Source organism: Pyrgilauda ruficollis, unplaced genomic scaffold (assembly GCF_017590135.1).
Source record: "Pyrgilauda ruficollis isolate IOZ18807 unplaced genomic scaffold, ASM1759013v1 scaffold8, whole genome shotgun sequence".
Taxonomy (NCBI): Eukaryota; Metazoa; Chordata; class Aves; order Passeriformes; family Passeridae; genus Pyrgilauda; species Pyrgilauda ruficollis.
Genome location: NW_024529932.1, coordinates 12951394 through 12976302, shown reverse-complemented (window position 1 = coordinate 12976302; position 24909 = coordinate 12951394). Strand labels below are relative to the sequence as shown.

General features: G+C 35.1%; 1 protein-coding gene across 1 annotated transcript in view; it reads left to right on the top strand.

Annotated features, from left to right (window-relative positions):
• Window positions 1-24909, top strand: part of DEUP1 (deuterosome assembly protein 1) — a 41479-nt gene that overhangs the window by 1752 nt on the left and 14818 nt on the right. The window contains exons 4-12 of the mRNA XM_041487134.1: window positions 3255-3426; window positions 4749-4844; window positions 10166-10300; window positions 13093-13206; window positions 15624-15836; window positions 20615-20760; window positions 21383-21488; window positions 23088-23285; window positions 24272-24358. Of these exons, the coding sequence (XP_041343068.1) occupies window positions 3255-3426; window positions 4749-4844; window positions 10166-10300; window positions 13093-13206; window positions 15624-15836; window positions 20615-20760; window positions 21383-21488; window positions 23088-23285; window positions 24272-24358 (1267 nt within the window). The remainder of the gene's footprint in view (window positions 1-3254; window positions 3427-4748; window positions 4845-10165; window positions 10301-13092; window positions 13207-15623; window positions 15837-20614; window positions 20761-21382; window positions 21489-23087; window positions 23286-24271; window positions 24359-24909) is intronic.

Genomic DNA, 24909 nt, shown 5'->3' with positions numbered 1-24909 from the left:
TCCCCAAGTATTAAATGCACTTTTCATAAGAACACATAATCATTTTTTATTTTTACATAGTCCAAGTTTAGTTCTTTTAATGTTAATCTAAAAAATATGTTAGTATGTAGTTAATCTAAAAAATATGTTAGCACAATCTTTCTAAAGAAATGAGAACATGAGTAAGAGTTGATGTAGCACCTCATCCCATTCAGCATCTTCAAGGAACATACAAGAAGTACTTCCCCACTTAATGACTTAAAACAGAATATTTATCCATCATAATTTTGTAAGTAAACTTACTAAGAACTTTTCAAATAAACCAGTTTATTGTGCCATGATTACCAAGAAACAGCACAATGCAATATGACGCATATTAAGTGTAAAAGTATTTCTTAAAATAAAAGAGGCGTGATCTATCATACCTTATTCTGGCCCAAAAAGTTTTTTATGGATTTAAAAGTATGCTTTGAGGGAATTCTTTTTTCATATCATAGTTACAAAATTTATAAAAGTAGCCATATAAAAACTTGAATTAGAAAATCCCAAAAGTATTGCTATTCTTTGGCTACAAGTCAGAAGCATAATTCAAAAATTCAGGATTCTGCCTTGCCTTTATTTTAATCAATATATGAAATCTCAGGCTATTTGCAGATGCATCTAGAAGAATTTGTCCCATCATAAACCATAATTCTTGCTAGCTAGTTAGTTCCATTAACTATACAAAGATTCTGGAAGAGTAGTTTAGGATACATCTTCACTGAAAGGCAACTATTTCAGTCTATGCTGACAGTATTCCAGGGATAATACAGTGCCTTTAAACTTGGGAAAATGGCTGAGTAATGGTGGTGAAAATCATGACAATTACATTCCAGCTGCAGGGACTCATAAATCACAAATTGTCTGTCCATAGGTGTGAATGATTCAGTATGGATGAAAGTTGTTAAATAAGTCGGTTGTAGTTCTTATAATAAAACTTTGGGGTAAAAGATTCTATCACAACTCGTTTGTATATTTCCTATTTTTAGAGCAATGTTTGCAATAATTAAATTAATTAATATTGACTGTAGAAGCTGTGGTAAATATCCAAACCTGATGAATATACTATGTAAGACTGAATAGTTTTACTTTTGTTTGCATAAATATGGTCATACTTATTTTCCTATTTGTGAACAAATGTAAATAATATGGGAAGAAAGTATAAATTCAAGACACAGTATGAACCAAACATTTCTTAAATCATCTGTTTTCAAATAACTTTATTCTAGAGTGTATGGACAATACCATTCTATCTACCATTCATTTTTATGTCTGGAAACAATGAGACCTGTGCAGAACTCCAAAGCAAAAGATGGATAAATAGAGCTAGAAAGGTCTAACCAGTGCAAAAATCCTTTGTGATAAAGAAAAAGGCCTGGTGGTAAATCTTTTTATCTGGATTTTTGCCTAAATTTGGAAACATTTTGTTTTACATGAAGACAAATAGTTATTAATGACAGTAGAATATGACTCATCTCTATTTTCACTTATATGGAGACAGAATAAAAGAAGACGAAGAGCTTGCCTACACCACTTTAAAATGAGATAACTTTAAGTGTTTTGAGCTGTTTCAAAGTAAATGAACCAAAAAAAAAGTAGCTGCCACTTGCTGAAGTACAAGTCATTACTCCCCTGTATGACGAATCCATTTGATGTATGCATTCAGCAAATTGGGAATGCTGAATCCACATGGGTAAAAAAGCCAATGCATACTTCTTTGCTTATGAAGATTTGTTATTTGTGTGTTACATGTGTTACACATGTGTTACATGTGTTACATTGTGTGTTACATGTGTATTACATGTCTTACTAAACAAAAGAAACCATTGATTCCACATCCAGTGATGAAAATAAATTCTCATGACTGTGGTGCCAAATAATTGGCCATATTCAGCACTCTTTCCAAAACACTAGTGGCCTAAAGCAATAGTTACTGCAGCAAGTAGCACCTCTCTGCTAGTGGGTGGGGATGACTGCAGATCTGTCTTCAATACCAGAGCCTAGGTACAGATTAATTTTGGTAGTAGAAAGCAGCAGTAATCTACAACTTCACATACAGATTTCCTTTTGCAGCTCAAAGTGTGCTTAGAGGGTCCAGGTAAGGAATTAGAGAAAGTGGAGATTGACTGAGAAGATCTTTCAGAAGGAATTTTTCAAATTTCAGCAGCTCCCTTTTATATAATGATCGCTCTATATTCAAGAAGCATGCAAGAACTGTTAAGAGAATTTTTTTTTAGCAACAAATGCGGAATTTGCCATGTGCAGGAAGATCTGAAAGAGGCAGGTGAAATTTAAGAGTGAAAGATGTCAGCCATGGTGTATTGAAAGGGTAAGGTGATGATCTAGGCTAGAATTTGCATTCTTACTTGCATAACAATATTTAGATTATCCATGTGACACACAATAAGGCAAGCACCTGTTTCTGAAGGCTAAAATAATACAGCTGAGTCATTGCTGGTGGTTCACCAAAGTGTTGCCATGTGACATTAGAGGAGGCTGGAAGTGCACAGGTCTTTAAAGCAGTATCAGTTTATCTTCTGTTTTCAAAATCCCATTCTACATTCCACCCAGAGGCAGTCAGAGTTTACCCATCATTAATGCTACTTTTGAGATGGATTCCAGGCACTTAGGAGAGGGGTGTTTTTGTTTTGAGAGATATACATCACTTGCTTGGACTTTGGTTATCGTCATCCTATGATTCATATTAAATTTCAAAACAGCATTACCAACAGTTTTAACATTAAAAAGTCATTAAGATTTATGTGTGCATTTAAAAAGCCCTTCCAAGCTTAACATTGATACTGTTACAGTTTCAAGGATTTGTGGATGCAAAAGAAGTTTTAAAGAATTTAACTTCAAAAAATCATGCTAAGTTTTAGTTATGATGTTATAAATCTAACAAATTTGCTCCGATTTCCAGTAATAATTATCAAAACAAGGGATGTGCACAATTTGAGCACCAAATAAAAGATTTGTGATAAACCCATATCCACCATTAAGGAGCTGTTTTTTCAGTTTAGTGCAGTCAAAAGTTGAGCATGCGGGCAAACTCAAGATTGATGAAGTGAGGTTCCACCTACATTTGAAGGCATCATTTAACTTTCCCATTTCTTTCTTTTTGTTGTTGAAAAGTGGTTAGTTTGGTCACAATTAAAACAGAATTGTAGCAATGTAAATAAAAATTTGTTTTCTCCCTTATTCTTTGTTTGAAAAAATAAATCTCTTTATATTTTTAGAGCTTCTCCATGTGAAGCTGAACTTCAGGAATTAGTGCATCAAATTGACATCAGAGTAAACAGAAAGCAAGTAGAATGGGAAAGAAAGATGAGAGCTTTGGAAGCAAAGATGGATATCCAGGATCAAGAATTAGCAAGTGCCCAAAGCAAACTGGATCAAAAAGGTCAAGAGGTATTTAAGAATATCACATTCTATAAAGAAAGTATTTATTCTTGTAGTTTCTTATTAGTATGCTTTAAATTCTCCATAAGACCGTTTGTTCTATCATGTAAAAATACCAAACACCCCTTAAAGGTCACTAATTATCCTTAGTGTTTTGTTTTAAAGTGTGCTTCTGCTCTGAAAAGTGATTGTAAAAATGTCATTGAAAATCTCATATTTCTTCTATTTCCCTAAAGTCTACATCAAATATTCTCGGGTTAGCTGTAAAAAGATAGTTTGATGTTTTTTTCTAAATGCCAGCACTTCTCATTTCATCAGAAATTTTAAATGGAAAAATGCAGTTCAAAAACATTTCCAAAATCATGTCTTTGTTACTCCTGTTTATTCCTGATTTTTAACATTTTACATTATATACTGTCTTTGTATGATAATTTTACTCATTGTGAAGACTTGAAATGTATTACTACTTGGACTTTGGTATGAAACTTAAAGCCCCAGTGTACCTGATGTTGCCTGTATTTCACATACTTTTCTTCTGAATAATTATTCAGAAGCATCACGAAATCCTTGCATAGCATTCAGTTCTAGTTCAAGCCAGCTGAATTTAGCACGAGGGCATCCTTGTGTGAGCTAGATGGCTAAATTGCCCGTGGGAGTTTTGAAAATGGAGTGACTCTCCCTCATGAGCAATTAGGAACTTGCCCTTAGTCCCTGCAGTCAGAGGAACCGAGAGAAGAATTCAAGTAGCCCATCCTGAAAGCATCAGTTTATTTGCTGTACAGAGACATTATCTGAAATACTTCAGCATATTTTACCAAGCTTCCAACTGCCCCTCCAGAAAAGCATGGGTGCAATGTATGCTCTCTGTCATATTTCTCAGGTCTCTGTGAAACTCAGTAATAATTTATGATATCACAAATGGCACTGCACTTAGGGAGCTGAAATGAGTCCACAGTGTCTTCTGGTAATTTGTACATAAATACTGGAAGGTAATTTGTATCATTTTATAAGCCATGCAAGGAAAATTTTCACAATGGGGAACAGCATAGCTGGGTTTAAAAAGCTTTCATGACAGACTTGTACAATATTATGACTAAATCATAACATCAGCATGTAATGAGATTTTTTACTATAAAATCCCCAATTTGATGTTGACACAATCTAGGTCTGTAGTATGCAGTTCTATTATCAAGCTACTGATTTAATACTTATTTTTAATACCTCTTCTTAAAGCAGTGATCTTCTTTCAAAGTTTCAAATTACTTTCCCATAAATTACATATTTTGAAAAATGTCAGAAAAGGTACATTTGAATGCTTATTTTAACTTCAGGTGGGACTACTTCAACAACAATTGGAAAACTTACAGAAAACTAAAAATGAAATGGCTCAGAGTTATGAAACTCAGCTTCAAGCACTGAAATCTCAAGTAAGAAAAATGTCAGTTTCATTATTTTGTGATTGCAGTATAAAAAACTTACACATGCCAAATTATTTAGATGTGCCATCATGGATTTGGGAAAGAAGAATCATGTCATACAAATGATGATGACTACAGCTTCCTAGCAGGCTCCATTATAATTTATGTACTGTCGTGTCGAAACTTTTGAAGGATTTTTGATGTGGATGTGACATCTGTTATGAAGACAGATACTTAATTTCCTAACTTCAGACTAATAAACTAAAGCCTTGGTGAATGAATAAAATAGGTAATTGGATTCATGCTAATATGAGTCTGATGCACGCTAGGGATTTTAAGATTTATACTGTGCTTATCATGTCTTTCCTATATCTTTTTCTGGTTTTAGTTTCCCTGATTTACTCAACTCTTAAAGTGGCCTGATAGCTTTCCATAAGGTATAGATTTCCTTTGTATCAAAACTGGAGTAACCCACATTAATGATGTTGGGAATTGTTCTGACTTTATTTATTTCAGAGTGTTCAGGCAGCCCAGAAGGCCAGTTGTATCCTGGGCTGCATAAAAAGAAATGTGGCCAACAGATTGAGGGAAGTTGTTCTCCCCCTTTTCTGCTCTGGTGAGGCCCCACTTGCAATGCTGTGTCCAGCTCTGGGGTCCCCAGTACAAGAAAGATTTGGACCTGTTGGAGCAAGTCAAGAGGAGGCCATGAAGAAGATCAGAGGGGTCTGGACCATCTCTCTGGTGAAGACAGGCTGAGAGAAAGGACAAGGGTTTGAAACAGAATGAGTGCAGGTTTAGACTGTATCTGAGGAACAATTTATTATTTTTTTCAGTGAGGGTGATGAGACATTGGAACGGGTTGCCGAGACAAGTTGTGGATGTCCCATTCCTTGAACACCATTCACTTCTGGTGTTCAAGGCCAGACTAGATGGGGCTTAGAGCAAGCTGGTCTAATGCAAGGTGTCCCTGTTTATGGCAGGGTAGTTGGACTAGATGGTCTTTTAAAGGTCCCTTTCAACTCAAACCATTCTATGATTTTATGATGCAGTTTGGCTGTGTTTGCTCTGCACCTGTCTTTTTGTTTCTTCAGTATTTTCTACTTCAATCATGGATATGAATTTGTAGCAAACTTGAGTTGATTCTGTTTCTCAGATTTTAACAACTAAGGTACACAATTCTGCATTGTTTTTCCTGCTACTTTTCTGTTCCCTTCACTGGATTCTTCTACCATAGATGTAGTGTTATAATTCAGAATTTCCAGTCACCATGCTTAATATATAGAGTTATGTCGGATTGCATAAATTGGGTATCATTATTTTCATTTAGAAGTGATAGTACACCTGAGTCCATCAAATTAATAAATGTATTACTTATTTTTAATGTTATGTTGTCTTTAATTTATCTTTTCTTTTACAATTGAAAACGGATATGGAAAACAATTCTGTAAATAGGCGGTGAATGCTTCGGCTGTTTTGTAATTAGCACTTCTAATCATTTGGGAAAGTTGCTAAAAATAAAAGCTGGTTTATAATTTACACAAATTACAGAAAAGCATCATCTTAGCATGATTGTTGAGAAGATAAACATCACACAATGAAAAGGAGTGTGACATTTTATGCATAAGTAGTAAGGTATCTTTTAGCAGTGCAGAACTATTCTCAAAAATAGAGTAAAGCTCTTTTTTCTTTATAACATTTAGTGCAATATTTTTCACTTCTTAATTATTTCTTTATCCAATGCTAAAGATGCTTGGGTTTATGTTACATGTTGCTAATATCTTCACTGAAATTGAACCTTCTGAAATTGAAAGTCCAGTCAATTATCCGTAAAGATTTTTATTTTGGAGTGTTTAATTACCCAACAAGTCCTTTCCGTGGGCAAATGCAGCCTGTTTTCTCTTTTGTTTTTTTAAAAAACCTGACATTTTCTAACCTACAAGCTTTTCTCTTTAAACCTGGTTATATTTCTTCCCCAAATTCTCCTTTTTAGTTACCACTCAGACCACTTAACCTTTCTTTGGGTTTCTTGATTGCTTCTTCTTCTATATTATGCAAGATAAACTTGGTAGAACCTTGGAATTCTACCTCTTACGAATATACATCAGTTTCCCAATCCACGTCTCCAAACATTTCATTCTCTCAATCATCCTATTCCTTTTTTCTAAAGGTTCCAGCAGTGATGCTGTTTGCATTTTATTTTCCAGTCCCCATTCCTCTCCTTTGACCAAACCGTATTTTTTCATGGAATATCCACCTCATTCACCTTAATTGAAGAAGAAAACTGTTAAATGCCTGTCGTAAGAAGCCTCCTTGATGTGATAAACAGAAGTCTGCCTGTCAGAACAATTCCTAGCCCCTATGCTAGACAATAGGACTGTCCCACGCTGCTCCTCTAGCTTTTGCCACATCTCCTTATGGCATTTCCTTCCTGAATAACAGTGCTGTATTTTCTGCAATGGAATGGCTCTAATGTCCCCAGCTCTGAGCTACACAAACTCATATCTAAAATACAGACCTTCTGTGACAATATTAATCTTTACCTTATCTCCTTTAAGTCCCTTCTTTCAGTTTTTATTCTCACTTGGAAGTTGCACCACCTTCTAAACTGTAGAACCTTATGAGTTACAATTTAGTTTTGCACAAATTGTGTGTTACCATTTACCAATAGCATTGTATCTTTTTCTACAGATGTATTCTTAAAATCCCACCCAAGATTTCTTCCTTCCTAATCTTGATAGAAATAGTAAGGGTGGCTTTTTCTAGATGTCAGAATGCTAGGCTATTCAGAATGAATTTCTCTTCTGTTTAATGAGCAGTATTCCCTGTGAATTGATTGTGTGCCTGTTGAATGCAGTAAAACCTATATTTTTCTTGTATTAGGGAAATAATTCCTAGTATGTAACCTGAAACTCCTACACACTGTTGTATTCATTCAAACATGAAGCATTTTGTCATAACTAAACAGCAAAATCTTCTGAGGTTCATCTGCATTACTTTGATCCTTCTTTTTCTTTTTTTCTTTTTTATATTAATGTCTGGTAGTTATTCTCACTTAGAAAGTGATGGAAATCTCTCGGCAAAAGAACAAGGATCGTTTCTTGCTCTAAGAACTTTGCAACTAATTTCCTCACTTAGAAACGTAAAACCTACATCTGAGCTATCCCAGACTCCGTTTAGAATCAACAGAAAGAAATGGACACCCACAGAATACAATTCATCTCAGTGTATGACAAGAATTTAAGATAGCTGAAATGACTAAGCATTTACAGGAAGATTTTTCTGATGCAGAATATCTCAGGCTTGTATGTCTAACTTTCAGAAATCTAAACTAAGATGGATTCTACCCCAGAACTCACAAAAATGCATCTTTCTTTTTTTTTTTTTTTTTGACATGCACAACATGTGAACAGAGCAACTTGGAACTTTTAAAGCAAGTATCTGGCCTTAAATGGAAGGATTTTTGTCTTTCAGTTTAGTTTCCAGTCACGATAACATCCAGACAATAATTTGCCTTTAATATCCTACTGTCATTAAATATCTAAGATTCAAAGTAAATTTTCTCATTTTGGCCACTCTGTTCCATTTTGGACCAATTTACTGAATTGTTGGATCCTGTATTTCCCAGCCTTTTTAGCATAAGCATTCCAATACCTGTCTTATCTGAATTGAGTCTTCCCAGGCAGTTCACATATGTTGAGGCGAACACGCCATGTGTGGAGACACATGGCTTGACTCCATTTTCTCAATTTCTTTCCTGAGGCCTTCAGCTCTCAAGGAGGGAAAAAATCCTAGGAAAAGATTTTTAATAAAATATCATAGCTACATACATATGCCATAATATATTCAAGAGCAAAACTCTTATTTGAAAAAGGATATCTTTCTTCCAAGGTCAATGAGTTCCATGTTGTTTCAGCCTGGATACTCTGACTCATTTTAAATATTTTATCATAACTCTGTTCTCTGACAAAGTCAATTTCAAATATAGGCAGCTTCACTGCAAGACTTTTGAATTGGGTTTAAAGGTGATAACTCAGCTCTGTTATGCCCATGTTACAGAATTATTCAGACATTCCAAGCTGGTGAAATCTGTGCCTGGGCCTCTTCATATCATGAAACTTTCTAGTCCGGGACAATCTGTCTTCTCATCATCTTTTTAATTAGTTTGTGTGCTCTCATATTATGATTCTCAAGTTCATCTCAAATGTGTCTTGGAAGTTTCCAGATTATTTTTTAATTTGTTTCTGTTATGTATCTTTTCTGGACTTCTTTTGGCCATGTTTGTTATCTGAACAGACCACATTCAGTGTAGACTCAACAAGATTCCATTTCATTTCCAAACAGTAGTTCACTTTGAGCTGTTAACAATTATATGAGATTTTAAGGATTTTGTTTGAGTATAGAAAGAATTTTATGTGAGAGTCAGGTTTTTTTTAAGTCATATATATTTAAATGTAAAGGAGCTAAACAACAAGACACATGATCAGTATTTATTGGAAGCTTTTCTGCATAATATTCTTCCCAAAGTTCTTTCACTCAGCTTTCCTCAAGATTGCATTTTTGGTGTTTCCTTTATCAATATCCTTGGTTTTGCTTTTCTGTGGTTTTTTTTCAAAATCAAATGTACATATTCCTACCAAACAATACCACATTTCTGTATGAAATCTGTTAACAGGCACTCGACAGACCTTTTGTTTTGTTCAGTGTAGTGAACTGATGTGAAAACTGGCTGTTTTTCCGGAGAGGCTGGTCCTTCTCCTGGTACCTTTTCTTCTGTGCCTCTGACTCCTAAGCCTTTCATGGTGACATCAGTAGACAGTGTCTGTTGTCTATTTAGTGTCTAATTCTGAGACACACACAGTGGTACCAGAAGAGTGCAATCATCACACACACAACATTTCAACAATTTTCATCACAAGAAAGAAACACTCAAGTTTAGAGTACATTAATGATAATGTTTCGTTCTGGCTAGTGAAGCACCCTTTAAAAATGTCAACACAAGATGGCAGTAAACAAGTATAGAACATTCCATATGAACACTGTAGAGGAAATGGCTCTGTGGGTAGCAATGCCATGGAGAGCTGCAGCAGAATTAAGTAGCAGTCAAATGAACCCATTTGAACAGTTTAACATTTATATGAGAGCTTAGTCTTGTTCATCTGTGATAGATGATCTTGTGATTAATTGATTTTAACTTTATTCCTTGATTTTTTTGTTACATTGATTAAACATTTAGGATACTAAAGCTGCAGTTGGTGATTCTAGTTTAAAGAAAACTTTGGTCAAGTTGTCCTTCTTGATAGATTCTGCATGTTCAACTCTTTTGTTTTTAGTTCTCAAAGTTGATACATAGTTATGAAAAGCTACAGTCACATCAGTTAAAACAAAAAAAGCTCGAAAGTAGAGAAAAATGTGGGGAAAACCTGGACACATCATCTAACCCAAGGAATTTATATGTGAAACTTGAGGTAAGAAGACTTGTCATTATATTTTCATTTTAGTATGCTTCTAGAACTAATCTTTGATTAAAATCATAAGCTTTATTTTGCTCATAGTTCTACAAAAATTATATAATTGTTTTGCTTTGGCAAGAATGGTTCTTAGTTTTATTATTATTTAATAGCAAAATTTTTGTAAATGTAACTATAAATAAGCTTTACTTTTTTCCTGATGAATAGATGTGTACTGTATAACACAATCTCTTGAGGCATGAGAGCTTGTGCATATGCAGGATACTGTCACATAATACCTATCATTAATTCAAGTTTTATAGACCTCAGGACAACCTTGACCACTTTGGACTACATAGAAAAAAGGATTTAGGACTGGAAAACTGCTTGTTAAACCTATATCCTGTCAGCACCCATATGCCTGAAGCAATCTGCAACCTTGACCTCAGTGCCTAATTTCCCGAGGCAATGTATGAGGAAGGATTGGGCACTTAAAAATACATCCTGCAGAATCCAGCATAGTGGCTGGGGGACTAGATAATAGATACTGAGGACAGGATTCAGTCATACTCCATATCCCTTTGGACACGGGCTGGATTTTAGTGGACTTATTCTTGAATACAGGAATACACTGATTTTTGTTCATAATTCCCAACCTTGACTTCTCAGAGGTTACTTTATGATCTGTGGAATAATCAGGTATTTATTGGACCAACAGGAAAGTTAGGCAAGATAGAGAGCTTGTAGAGAGTGTCCCTGCAAAAGGTGTCTTCTCTCCAAATACTCCTCTGGCTGCATTCAGTGGGGCAGAAATTGATATCCAGTATTATTGCTTCTAACTGAGCAATATCATCTCTAGGTATGGTAATTTTTGCTGCTTCTTTTTTACCTATCCAATAAATTTCCTGATACCCTGAGCTAAGTGAAACAACTTCAAAAGGAAGAATTTTGGAGCCTGTTGAAAAATAACATTTGTCTGTTAGGTAGAAAACTAACATGGGAAGATTATACTTCAGATTCTGTCTTGAAAGATTTTTACACCGAGTCCTCCACTTATGGGAAGAACAGTCTAAGCAGTAATCTGATGAAGCATAGGATGGTCAAAAAATCCATGTTTTCTCTGTCCATCCTTTGTGAAGAGCATAATAAAGTAGTGTGTGCTCCACATGCTTACTGGGCTGGGTGCTGTAGGAAAAGCAAGGAGAGTGGTACCAGCTGATGTGGGAGCTGCTTGTCCAGCGCTAAACATTGGGAGGACTTACACGTTTATGATGTAGATTTATTATGTAGATGATTTGGACACTTTGAGGACTTTGCAATCAATTCAGCACTAGTAGATTTTAAGTAATTTCCTACTTTTAACCCAAATCAAGCAGGGTCTTAGGATCTGTATTTTGGACTTGCCTTTTATGTTATTTTGTAAGATACGGGACTAACTTCTGTGACGTCCAGGTTCCTGTATCCACATAGACACATCCCAACTCTATATGATGTTGGCTGTCTCCTCCACATGGAAGTTCTCACCATCAGAAAAGCTACAGTGCTTTGGACTGCAGCATAGCTGCCAACATCAGCTACTACAAGAATAATAAATGGGTTGTACATCTATCATTGATATATCACTACTGTCAGCTAATTTGAGAATAACCTTACTCGAGATTAAAATGTGAAAATAATGTAAGACAATGCTATAATTTAATTAATTATGCAGTATGAAAAATGAGTGCTTGGAATATATTCAGCAAATTTGAATATTCAGGAAATAATTACTGTGGTGAAAATCTACTAAGCTCAGCAGTGCTTTAGTAAGGCCTTGAACCTGCAGTCCTTATTTAGTAGACTGAAACTCCATTTGTATCATGTTTTATAAAATAGGGAGATGTTAACTGTTATAAATGCCAAAGCAAATATCAGGAAAGCTATGAAAGAAGATTTGTATCAATATGTGTTGAGAAATAGTCAGGTTTTTTCAGTAGCAAAAAAAAGCCCTTATTGTTTTAAATTTGGGGAATATGCCAGTTTAGCTTAATTATAAAATATCATCTGTCTTTTTAGAACAACATTTCCATTAGTTTTCAATATATAAATCAGTGTACTGTTATTTTGCTGAATTTTCAAACTAAGAGAGCAACAGCTTTAGTAACTGAAATTTTGCTTATTTTTAGGATACTGCCTTTAAAATATATTTGTGAACATATAAGGTTTGGCATGAGTTTAAAGCATATTCAAATACACTATAAATATGAATGTAAGTGCAAATACAAACCCAATATTAGATAAATCTAACATAAAAGAATTTGTTAAACAGCTTTTTGTTTAAACTGGATGAACTCAGAACCTGAAGCAGCAATTTTAGAGAGCAAGAAGTAAAATTTATTCAATGTAGCTGTTGTCCCATTAAAAACCAAGGTGAAAAGTGAGCACTTTGTGTCTGAATATTAAGGGTTTGATTCCCTGCTGATTACCCTGCTCAGCACTGATACAGCTTTAAAGTCACAGGAACTGCTATCCAATACAATTTGTGCATCATAGTAATAACTTGATTTTATTGTTTTTATTCGATTATTATGTTTACACTCATTGTTCTCAGATCAATAGCCCTTAAGACTGGTCTTTCTCTGGTGGGGATGACTGGATGGCTGGTTTATAGAATTGTTCTTTTTTTTAACTTCTTTCCAAAATTAAGGAAAAATTATGTGTTAATTAAAAAAACAGGTATTTCTTAGAATGATACAAATTACAAAATTCTTTAGATTGAGGAAAATAGATATTTTCTCTATGTTTACTAGCCTTGTTTTGCTGTCTTTCAGGAATTTAAGGCAAAATCACAAGAATGGGAGAAGAATGGGACAACCTGTGTAAATAACCCTGTTTATGTAGATATGCAGCCCAAATTATTGCCCGAGAAATGTCATTTATTTCAGGTAAAATTCCTACTCTAGGAAGAAAATGAATTCTTTGCTCAACTAGAACTTACTTTAACTTAAATTTTTTTTAAAACTAAGCTTACAGTGACTTTTACAATGCATGTCTATATTGATAGTGATATATGGTAAGGCAGAACCATACTGGAAGACCTAATAATACAAGCAGGTTTTTTTTTTTTTAGTTTTTCTCAGGAAAATGAGAAAATTAATAAGGATCATGATTAAAATGATAACATTTCTTTAAAAAAAAAACCCAAACAATTACAAAAACCAGTGAATATTCCTTTTTACTTTTTAAGCATATTATGGACCTACTTTTCCATGCTATTCACTAATTTGAAATTACTTGTGACAAGTTATTAATAAGTACCTTATCAAGTAAATAGTGCATGCCATTAAGGTGTTGGTGCAAGTATAAAGTTCCTTCAAATGTAATAGCCTTCATTTTTTTAAGATCATAAATATAAATTAGTATTATTTATGCAGAAAAAAATTAATTTTCATGTGCTACTCCAGAATCACTCTTGGAGTTGTTTGTTGGATCACTTAGCCCTTTTTTTCTTCATATTTTCTGCCTTCTGGTTATCATGCAGTTCCTTGGTTGACTTTATGATTATTTTTTACTTGCCAATTTGCTTACTACTTTTTTTGTATATAGACTATTGATACTACATATTTTTATTTTTTTAATTCCTTCTAATCCAGAAAAAAATGTTATTTAATGATATTGTGATGACCTATCCTTCTCTAAAAAAAAAACCCAGAAAATAACTCACAAATTGACTGTGCCACAAGACAGCTTGAAAATTAAGTAAGGGGAAGCCAGTTATGTTGCTCACTGGTAATTCCCTTTTCCACTGTTACTAAGCTCATTGGATCTTAATCTAGTGAAACACTTTCTTAACAATTCCTATGAGACTCTTTACACATATCCAGAGTTTCCAAGGATGACAGTTATGTTTTGGGTTTAGCTGCTGAAAGCATTACATTCCAGCAATTGAACTTTCATACAAATGTGTTAAAAAAGCAAGTCTTTGACTAGACAAAACCATTGACTGATGTTGTACAGTTAGACAAGTCAAAATAGAGTACTCAGGGTGATCATTCACATTTTTCTGTTGAAGCTTTAATTGCCATCAGTGAACTTGCTTTGAAGACAATTTCCTTCACAACTGTAACATAACACCAACTATATTTTAGAATCCAAGTCTGATGGACTGTTACTCTTAGCTGTTTCAGAAGTGTTAATTTTTCCTGCATCTTTGCCTCAAATTTGTCTTTCATGTGATCTTTGATTTCCACTTGCAGTCTTGCACTATATTTTCACAGGATGTATAGACACTTTGGTATATCTGAGTCCATAACTTGGATGTCAAAGGAGCCTACATTTTTTATCTATAGAAATGAAACTTAACCTGCACTTTTTTTTTGGCTTTTTATTTGATATGCAGCTAGTGGTCCATTCTACTTAGGTTCTCAGCCAACACAAATTACAGGGACATAGTCAATAACATCAAAAACTGTCTAAAGTATTACTTTTTGCAGTCCTCGTCAGTGAAATATGGTATTTTTAACCCTATTTATTTTTACTTTATATTTTCTTGCCCAGCTTGTTCTCTGCACATGATATATGATTTCCAGGTCATACTTTGTTGTCATTTTTCAAGTAATTCTCGGTTTTCTGAAAGATTTGTGCTGCTTGTTAATCTCCCAGTAGTGGGATTCGTGTGGATAATTTTTTAAACAGCAAAAACAGTTGCCATAGTAATTACGCTTCTTCACAATGCCTGTGGATTCAGAAATACTGGCAATACCAATTTTCTGAAGTTTTGTGGTTAGGATTTTAATTAGTACAAGAAGCTGCATGGGGTGTAGGACTCTGCCAGATATACGAATGAGTCTTCCCCAAGTTTAAGGATAATGATCTCAAAGAAGTGCAGTTCCTGTAGTAACTGAGCTGTTTGTACACGACCTATGTAATGGTAGCCCTCCAGTCAAAGGTTAATATCTATCCTGAGGCACACACACACACAGAGCTCCTACTGGGTCCAATGAATCAAAGAGGAACGTTTCTCTCAAATTATTTCTCACAGGTAACTGCTTTGAGTAGGTCATCATAATCACCTTTTTCACATTTGAGGCTCATTAGCATTAAGTACTAGGAAAATACACAGCACCGGAGAAAAATATCCTTGAAAAACTCCTGTGCCCTTGAAGGTTCTTGAAACTTTTTTTTTTTTTTTTTTTTTTTTTTACTGAGGGCAACTAATTCAAACTGTATGAATTGTGCCATCTTTTCTAAGCAAATCCAGGTGAAGACAGAAGTAGCCTTATGATTTTAGTAGTAGTGATTTGGTCCTAGCAATTTACATAGAATTATTGAGTTTAATTCAAAATATTTTCTTGTTTTATAGAAGCAGATCCAGAATTATCAACTCCAAATATGCAATAAGAAACAAAACCAAGAAGAGCTAATTACCTATACCCAGCCCAAAAGTGAAAACGATGATTCAATTATTGAAAAGCTAAAGGCAATTGTGAATGAAATAGCAAGAAACAAGAATAAACTGGTAGAGGAAAATATGAAACTCCATGAGGATCTAAAAATGTACCAAAATCAATGCCAGGTAGTAATATTTTTTTATGATGACTGTGGAATTAGTGTTGGAAAATCAAGATGAGATGCCTACATAAATATACAGTAGGTGTATTCTGTGCATGAACACAGAATAATCTGGGAGCAGTATGGGTTGTTTTTTTTTAGTAAAACAGAAATAAGTTTGAATAGTAGCAGTATATTTTTTCTCTTGTCTGTGTATCTAGGGTTTTATAACTCTTCTATATCCATAGCATCTACATGAACTTCCCCTAGTTTGGTTCCTTGTATATAAATGACTTCTGTGAAATTTCTTTATCTGATTTACACCTTGTTCATTGTGCCATATAGCTAGTAAATAAGTATATACAAACAAGTATGGTATATTTTGTTTGTTTTGAAAGGAGATTATGCAGTCAATTTTGAAAAATTTTTAAGTTTCTGGCTATTGTGAATAACCATCAGTTTTTGTCCCTGGTTCGCTGTTTTTCAGCGTAGCACTGATCTATGAAGACAACAATTTGCTCCTCTTCTTTTGGTCATGGTATATGAGTTTTCACAAGATTGAGATAATACAAGATCTTTACAACCTTTTTTATTATCTGTGTTTGAAACATATCAGGAATGAGATTCTTGTTGATGTTTTTTTCTGGTGACATATACCAGTTATCTTTTTGCTTATTTATTTAAGCACTTCTAGGTTCAGTAATATACTGAATGGTGTATAGTAACTTCAAGTCTTTTTGGAGAAAGATTTGTTTCTGTTTACAGATAGTCTTGCAGAGTGCTAACAGCATATGCAATATACTTCATAGGAAATAGCATATATGTGGCAGAGGTTAATTTCAGTATGCGTTGTCAGGTATTGTTAGAAGAGCCAAGTTTATACACACCATTTGCACATTAGTTCACTGTCTTTTGCCTGTATACAAGTTATCAGTGTGCAAGCAAAACTTCTGTTTTGGGGCCTGTTAAAAAGGCTGCCATCAAAAGCAGTGGGACTAGAATATGCAGTGGAACCAATCATGGCAGTCGGAGCAAGTGGATACAAGCTGTATGACAGAGATTGTGCTGTCACCTTAGAGAAAATCTTCAAGCAGGAAGAATTTTGGAATCATGTATTCAGGAGAATACAGGAGCTGTAGGAAGCTTGAAGACACTTTAAGTAGAAGTGGAGCTGGATGTGCATAACAGTGTCATCTGAAGGGCAGAAAGTTGCAGAATAACTGTGTTGGTGGTGTGGAATGCTGTTGTGTTAGTTAGAAAAGCTGCATTTGGAAATAGCTGCATAAGGGAAACACTGATGTCAATGTTTGGTGAAAAGGGGTAGCTCAAGGAAAATATTTTTTTAGGAATGTCTGTATGAGAAAAGAAGAACGTACAAGGCCTGTTGTCAGCCAGAAAAAGTAAGCAGGTTTGCATGAAGGAGAATTAGGTGGAGGATAGTTGGACATGATATGGGTAAAGAAGGAAGGAGTAGGTGGGTATCTTGGTGTGGAGAACTCTGTTGGCAATGAAAGCAAGAATTGTTGTGCCTCATATATTCCTTTATGCCTATGATCATTTCAGTGTGCTTCTAATTATTTCACTTACACTATTAATTTGCAAATAAAAAAGTGAAATGTATGGAAGAGCAGTTTGTTGACTTTACAGAAAATGCAAAGTTTAAAAGATCTAAATGGAGACTGCAGTCTATTTCTCTACCCTGTGAATTATCTGACAAACTTATCTGCAGCCATAACATGAGAGGTAACCTGAAAACATCACACAAGGGGCTTGGTTCTTGAAAAGTCAGCATTAGGTCAGCTGCTGGATACTAATTTATGTAAAAATAAACCATATAATTGTATTTCAAAGGTTGAGTAGTGTATTGGGTTGGTGTTAGGAAGTTTTTGGTAATGGGGGCACTCAAGGGCTGGTCTCTGTGAGAAGGTACTGGAAGCTTCCCCCATGTCTGACAGAGCCAATGCCAGCCAGTTCCATGATGGGCCCACTGGTAGGCAAGGCTAAGTGTGATGGTGACACACACAGCTGTGGTGGTGACACCTTGGGGTTAATGTATTTAACAGGAGGGGGGAAAAAAGCCCTGTGCAGTGGGGAGAGAAGAGTGAGAATATGTCACAGGAACAGCCCTGCAGACACCAAGGTCAGTGCAGAAGGAGGGGCCGGAGATCTCCAGGCACCAGAGCTGAGATTCCCCTGCAGCCCATGGTGCAGACCATGGTGAGGCAGCTGTGCCCCTGCAGCCCATGGAGGTCCATGGTGGAGCAGAGCTCCACCTGCAGCTCCTGAAGGGACCCACTCCAGAGCAGGGGGATGTCTGAAGGAGGCTGTGGGAAGCCTGTGCTGGACGCAAGCTTATGGCAAGACCTGTGGCCCTGTGGAGAGGGGAGCCCACGCTGGGGCAGGTTTGCTGGCAGGACTTGTGACCCCAGTGGGGGCCCACACTGGAGCAGCCTTTCCTGAAGGACTGCACTCCATAGAATGAAATGAAGCCACGCTGGAGGAGGTAATGAAGAGCTTCAGCCTATGGGAAGGACTCGCCATGAGTAAGTTCATGGAGGACCATCTTCCTTGGAGGGGACCCACACTGGAGCTGGGGAAGAGTGTGAGGAGCCCAACTGAGAAGGAAGGAGCATTAGAGACAAGGTGTGATGAACTGACTGCAGCCCCCATTCCTCATACCCCTACAGCACTGCAGGGGAGGAGGTAGAGAACTGAGGAGTGAAGTTGAGCCTGGGAAGAAAGGAGGAATGAGGAGAAGGTGTTCTAAGATTTAGTTTTTATTTCTCATTAACCTGGTCTAATTTGATTAGCAATGAGTTAATTTCTGTGAGGTGAGTCTGTTCTGCCCTTGGCAGTAATGGTGAGTGATCTCTCTCTGTCATTATTTCCAGAAAAAAACAAAGAGCATTTCTCTTGTTTCTCTGCCCTGTCCAGCTGGGAAAGGCAGTGACAGTGTGGCTGTGGTGGGTATCTGGCATCCACTCAGAGTCAACCCACCACAAACAGCTTTGAGTAGAATTAGAACAAGAGCTAATCAGGAAATTTTTTGGACTTTGTTTTGATTGGCAAGCTAGTAGAAGCAAAACCTTTCACAGAAAGAAAGAAAGAAAAGATTTAATGATTTTTTCAACTTGAAATAGACTCTTTATATGAGATATTTTCTAAACAAATGCTAAAGTTTTCTGCTTCAAAATTAATTTTCATTTTAACCAGATGCAATAGATATTTTCTAAAATAATAAGTGATGCATATCTAATTTTTTTAAATGATATGTGAAACTGTGAAACTCTTGACCTGAAGTTCTGTTTCAATTATATTGCAGCTGCTGCTGTGGCTGCTGTTGTTCCTGCTACTATTTTAATTCACAAGAAAATACAATTTATGTAAATATGTGTGCTGACTGCAGTCTATCACAGAAAATATGACTTCTGCCACACAATTGTGTGGAATTCATTTCCCTTATCCACCCCAGAATGAAGTCAAAGGAGTAACCATCGCCCAAGTTCATATGTTATAAAACATTTGTGGCTCTTTCTTGAATGTTGAAGTCATGAAGATGAGAATAAGCAAGTCTTACCAACAACTTTAACAGTTTATTAAGCTTTATTTCACTTGAATAGACCCAGAATTGCATTTTGGTGTTTAAAAAAGCTCTCTTGTTCTTCATGTAACAAAGAATAAGATGATGAGTCCATATATGCAGCCTCCCGCTAAAAAAAAAAAAAAAAAAAAAAAACCCAAAAAAAAAAGCAAAAGCACTTCATATCTGTCTTCAGCAACCCTTTCAGCCAGAGGAAGACCACAGGCTTCTTGGGAGGAGGGTCATTCTCATAGGAGCCTCCAAGGGAAATAAACCTTTGAAGTTCCTTCTTGCAGTGCCGTTTCTGGAATCCAGTTCTCTTTTCAAATTTTAAAGGTTTTATTTTTGCTCTTAAAGATGGAAGCTACATTCAAATAAAATAAAGAAATTATGAAAAATGTAAATGCTTGTAGTGTAATAGTTTGAAAGTTAAAGGATCAATATCCTTGGAAAAATCTTTTTTTTTTTTTTTAATCTGAAACATGCTTTTGGATCTTAGGTGAGAAGCAATTCATATTCTGTGGATATTGCAAGCACTGATTGTTATTGTTACTTTTGTTATTTGTCGGTTCTATTTCCAATTTCTTATATTTAGTATGTTTTCGGTATATTTTTGTGAAATTCTGGTATTTTTTTGGAATTCATGTTTTATCATGCCAAATGTAATATGTGTCTTCAGGTTGTCTAACACGCTATCAATCAGAAATAAAAGATAAAACAGAATAAGGTTTGTCAAGTCCCTAAGAAATATCTTTTTGATTGTTTGAAAATTTTGTGATGTTCATTTAAATAAGCAATTAACTCCATGCAGATGGAACTAGTTTTTAAGAAAATTTGTGCAGCCTTGTAGTTTCTAAATTTTATAAATTTGGAAATGAAGAATGGAAGCCATTTATGGCACCAGTTCTGGCATGTGAAACATGTTCCAGGATGCAGAACATGCTAAAACAAGCAAGCTATATAATCTAGATGCATTTAGTACAATAAAGAACTTCTGAATTATGTTTCCTATGATAATTTCAGAGGCAGATACATTGGAACATTGCAAGGGCTAAAGAATATTCAGAATCTGATTTTTAGATGAGAGGAACTGACATGGAAGCAATATGTTTTTCAGAAATTAAAATCATGTACGTACAGGTATTGAATATGATGTGTTAAAAACCAGCATTTTAAGGTGTCTAGTTTTATTTAATTGTTTGTGCATTTGCTTGTTTCTTTAGAACATGGAGGCAGACATCTCAGACATGAGAAATGAGCTTCAGTCAAGGGATGGTCTCTGGAGAAGGATACAACTGGAATGCCAAAAGTTGTATACAGAATTATTGAAAATCAAAGAGTATAAAGATATGCAGGAAATTCAAATAAAGTATGGATGGTGAAGACCTATTTAAATTAACAAGTAGTTCTGAGCTAATAACTTTTTCTTACATTTATTGTAAATTAAGTTTGCTTGAAAAGATACTCTGGATTCAAATGTCAGCTTCTAAATTTTAGACTGGATATTTTCATTGAAAATAATATCAGACAATTTCAGACAATAGATGCAGGCTCTGTTAAAAGGCTTTAATGATGGCTAGATTTTTACAAATCAATACATTTCAGATATTTCTACCTATATCTTCACAGTCTTTCATTTTCTCAGCATTAAAACACTTGGAAACAATGCAACTAGGATTCTCCCTAACCTCCTTTGAATAAAATCATCATGGTTTTATGGCTTATCTAATCTGTAGCTATTTCAAATTATATGAAATACCAGTCTATAAGAGCTTTCAGGAGTCTTTCTGCACATAGTTGTATTGTCCTTGATTCCTAGACATCTCCCAAAACCCAGCCTGGTTTAGGCCAAATGTTGGTTATGTTTGGGGGTATTTTTTCATCAGCAAGCAAGAGGTGTTCTACAGTTTTACACTGTGGAACGGATACTACAAGGTAAAGAGTATTGAATGTTCTGTTTTTTTCATTTTTTCTTTATTTCTTACTTAAAGGTATCAGTCATCTCGTGTTCAGCTTACTGAGCAACTAGAAAATAAAAACCGTGAGTTATTGCTATTTGCAGAAAGTCAAGAACACCAAGAAGAAGAGCTGAACAAGGTATTTTATATAATTTCCAGATCTTAACTGCAGTATAGGATTTTTAGGAGAGAGTACTGACCTAGGGTATGTGCATATACTGTAGAGAGCAGGAGGATGCATTGTAGGTTCAGGAGAGCATAAAGTTTTTTATAGGAAAATTATTCCCTATATGGTTGAATTTAGTTGTGTAGCTGTAAAACTGACATTTTGATTCTGTGCCTATCTACTTCACTGAAATAATGGAAGAGAGCATGACTACACATTATTGTGGTTCAGATAACACCATGCAACTAAGAAAGCCTCCAAAGCTCTGATTAATTGGTAACCTGTAGAGCTAAGCAGTAATTTGTAGATGGTCTCAGAGGTAGGATATGCAAACAGATCAACTGATACAAGTCACTGTGGCAGGTACTCACACAAGGCTGAGCTTAACCCGGTACCTGCTGCACTGTCTAGGGCAGAGCTCTCTGGTTGGAGCTACACATCACATTGCATTGCACATTTCAGAAGTGCTGAAGTGAGCAAGCAGCAGTGGCATGGTACTGTGGAGCGGTGTATGGCTTGGCAGGCTGAAATACTTTGGAAGTAGAGGATGCTCAGAACTGTCTTGCAAGCATGTCGTGGTTTTGCCAAGTAGCAATGTAAGCAAAATCACAGAATTGTTAGGTTGGAAGGGCCCAGTCACTCTGCCACCTAGAGCAGGTTAAAGGAGTGCTTGCCAAGTGGGTTTTGAATGTCTCTGTTTGCATGCATCTGACTTGGGTTCATCAATTTTGGCATTACAGTCATGATCTAGCTCTTAGGTTTTTTGCATCTATATCTATTTTTTTTATAATTCTAATATTTCTGTGTTGTTTGCATAAATAAAAATGGAATGCCATTTGTTACTCATTGTCTATAGTACTGCAAAAAGTTGGTAAAATGGCTTCAAAGGTTGTTATGCTGGGTTTTGTTGTTCTGTTTCTTATACAATAAAAAATCTGTCAGTACTAAATTTTTGGTTATAGTAGAAAGATTAGGAAAACAATTTTTGTGTTGATACTTTGCAGAACTCTGCACAAGAGGTATTGATGAAAGTTTGACCTTAAATTTTTAAATGTAATGGCAGGAAAAATTCTCATTAAATGATTTTCCATATATACCCTTTATTTCTAACATAGTTTCTTATTAAAGAACCTCTAGATTGGTTTATTTATACTGCTCCTAAGTTAATTTAAGCCTCATCAAACTTTTTTTTAAAAGCTAAGTGCAGTAAAATCATAGTTAAATTTATTGAATGGATATTTCCTTGGATATTCTTTACCATGAATTCTAATTCTCTACATGATTTTTATTGCTTTCTTTTAAAAGGTTAATTGAAGTCTATTGTACTTTGTTCATTTCTAGTATTAAATAGGCAAACGAAAGTACAAGAGAGGTCAAAAAGGATGTAAAAATAAACAAAGCTCTGTACACTGACTTCCAAAGACATTTTATTTTACAATTTCAGAATCTCTGGTTCAGTTAGAAGAGTTGGTGTCTTGGAAGCAACAGCAGAAAAAGTCACTGATAAGTAGCAAGTGATGCAATCGTATTTACTGCACAGCATTTTTTCTTTTTGAAATGTATTTGCTACAGATAAGAAACCATGTTTATCGAGAGGAGCAGTCCCATTGCTCTGAGCAGGAAAGAATGAAGACAGAAATCTCTGACCTGACAGAGGAGCTTCATCAGAAGGAGATCACTATAGCAACTATCATGGAGAAAGCTAGTCTTCTGGAAAGACAGTTAAAAATGGAGTTAGAGACAAAACACAAATTGTTAACAAAACAGCAGGTATGCAAGTAGGCAAAAGCAGCCCACATCATTTTACTCCACTGTTGATAATGACATTCATTATCTGTAGAAAAAAAGACATCACATTTCTTGCTGTAGTTTTTACCAGTGGTGCTGTAATATCTGTGAAGTATTACAAAAGCAGCCAAATTGATACTGGAACAAGAAATCACCAGTAAATGTCAACTGTACCTCTAAATAGAAATTCATTCTGACCATCACATGTAGTTATCATTTTAACATGCAAAAGATCTTGAAAACTTCCAGTTTGTGGTTATTACAAATGCTTTAAGTTTCTAAATTTTCAGTGTTTTCCAAAGCTTTTTGAAGAATGGTACAAATCTGCATAGAAAATTCTAGTAATTTTATAGCTGGAAATGTAAGATACCAGAGGGGATTTCAATGGCAAATTTATGTTAAAAAAATTGTCAGCTTCATTATTTAGTTTGTAAAACAAAAGAACCATCATATTTAGAGGTTTCTTGGTATCTCTGTGTTTTCTGAGAGGGTCACAACATGTGGAAAACTGTGACTGAAGGAATACTTTACTTTTGACAATAGTAAAGTTAGCGTTTGGGGAATATGAGAGATATCTCCTGCTGTGTGGCGCTCTTTGCCAAGTATTTCCATATCACTAAAACAATATATATAACTTCTAGATGTCATGAATAGGATTTAAACTAATTTCAGTGGCCTGTAAAATCTGTCCTCTCTCTATGTAGTAACTGCATGTGAACTTGTTTTCCTAAGTCATTACTTCTTTCAAATCAGTAAATAAATTCAGAGGCATTGTACTTCTATGTCTTTTATAGATGATTTAATATCTTCTTCCTACTTTGGTATTGCTATATTTAAAAATATTATAGTAAGTTTTGCAGTTACTAATGTACATTTTGTAAAATTAAGCTTAAATGTATCTATACTCAGTGTTATTTCAGTTGAGAGTAGTATTCTGGTATTTAACTAAGAACTTAATCTTTTCCTAGTTGTTGGAATTCCATTACCAGGTTATCAAATCTGAAAACACACATCTCAAAGAAATGGTGGAAAACCAGGAGTGTGAAAGTTGCATGGTAATTTTTTTAACCTATGAAGTATGCATAGTATGCAAGAATAGTTACTTATATTTAAGTAAATGTATATTAAGATCATGGCAAAAATAGAGATTTCTAGCTTTCATAAATTAAATAAATAAAAATAAGGTGTACAACATAATCAAAACCAAGTGGTCCACACACAGCCTGCAGATGAGTATAGCCAAGAGTAATTTTTACCTTAATTGTATTAAACTACAAGTAAGCTAAATTTTTCAGCAACTGTCTAGACACTGAACAATTTCTGGGAGCTTATTTTTTTGTAAGTGATATCACTTATTTAAGTTTAAACAGTCTTCATTCTCACAGACAAAAATATGCCCCTTTTTAATATCTTACCCCTTTGTTCACATGGTATTTAAATAGCAGTGTAAAAAACTGACACACTGTGCTCCCACCCAGCTTATTTTCAGAGTTTAGTATTTATATCTCTCCAAACAGCGGAGCTTTAAAATTTAATTGATAAAAAGTGTGCCATAAGATTATCTAGAACTATGGTTTATGAAGGTATAATAAATCGTATATATGCT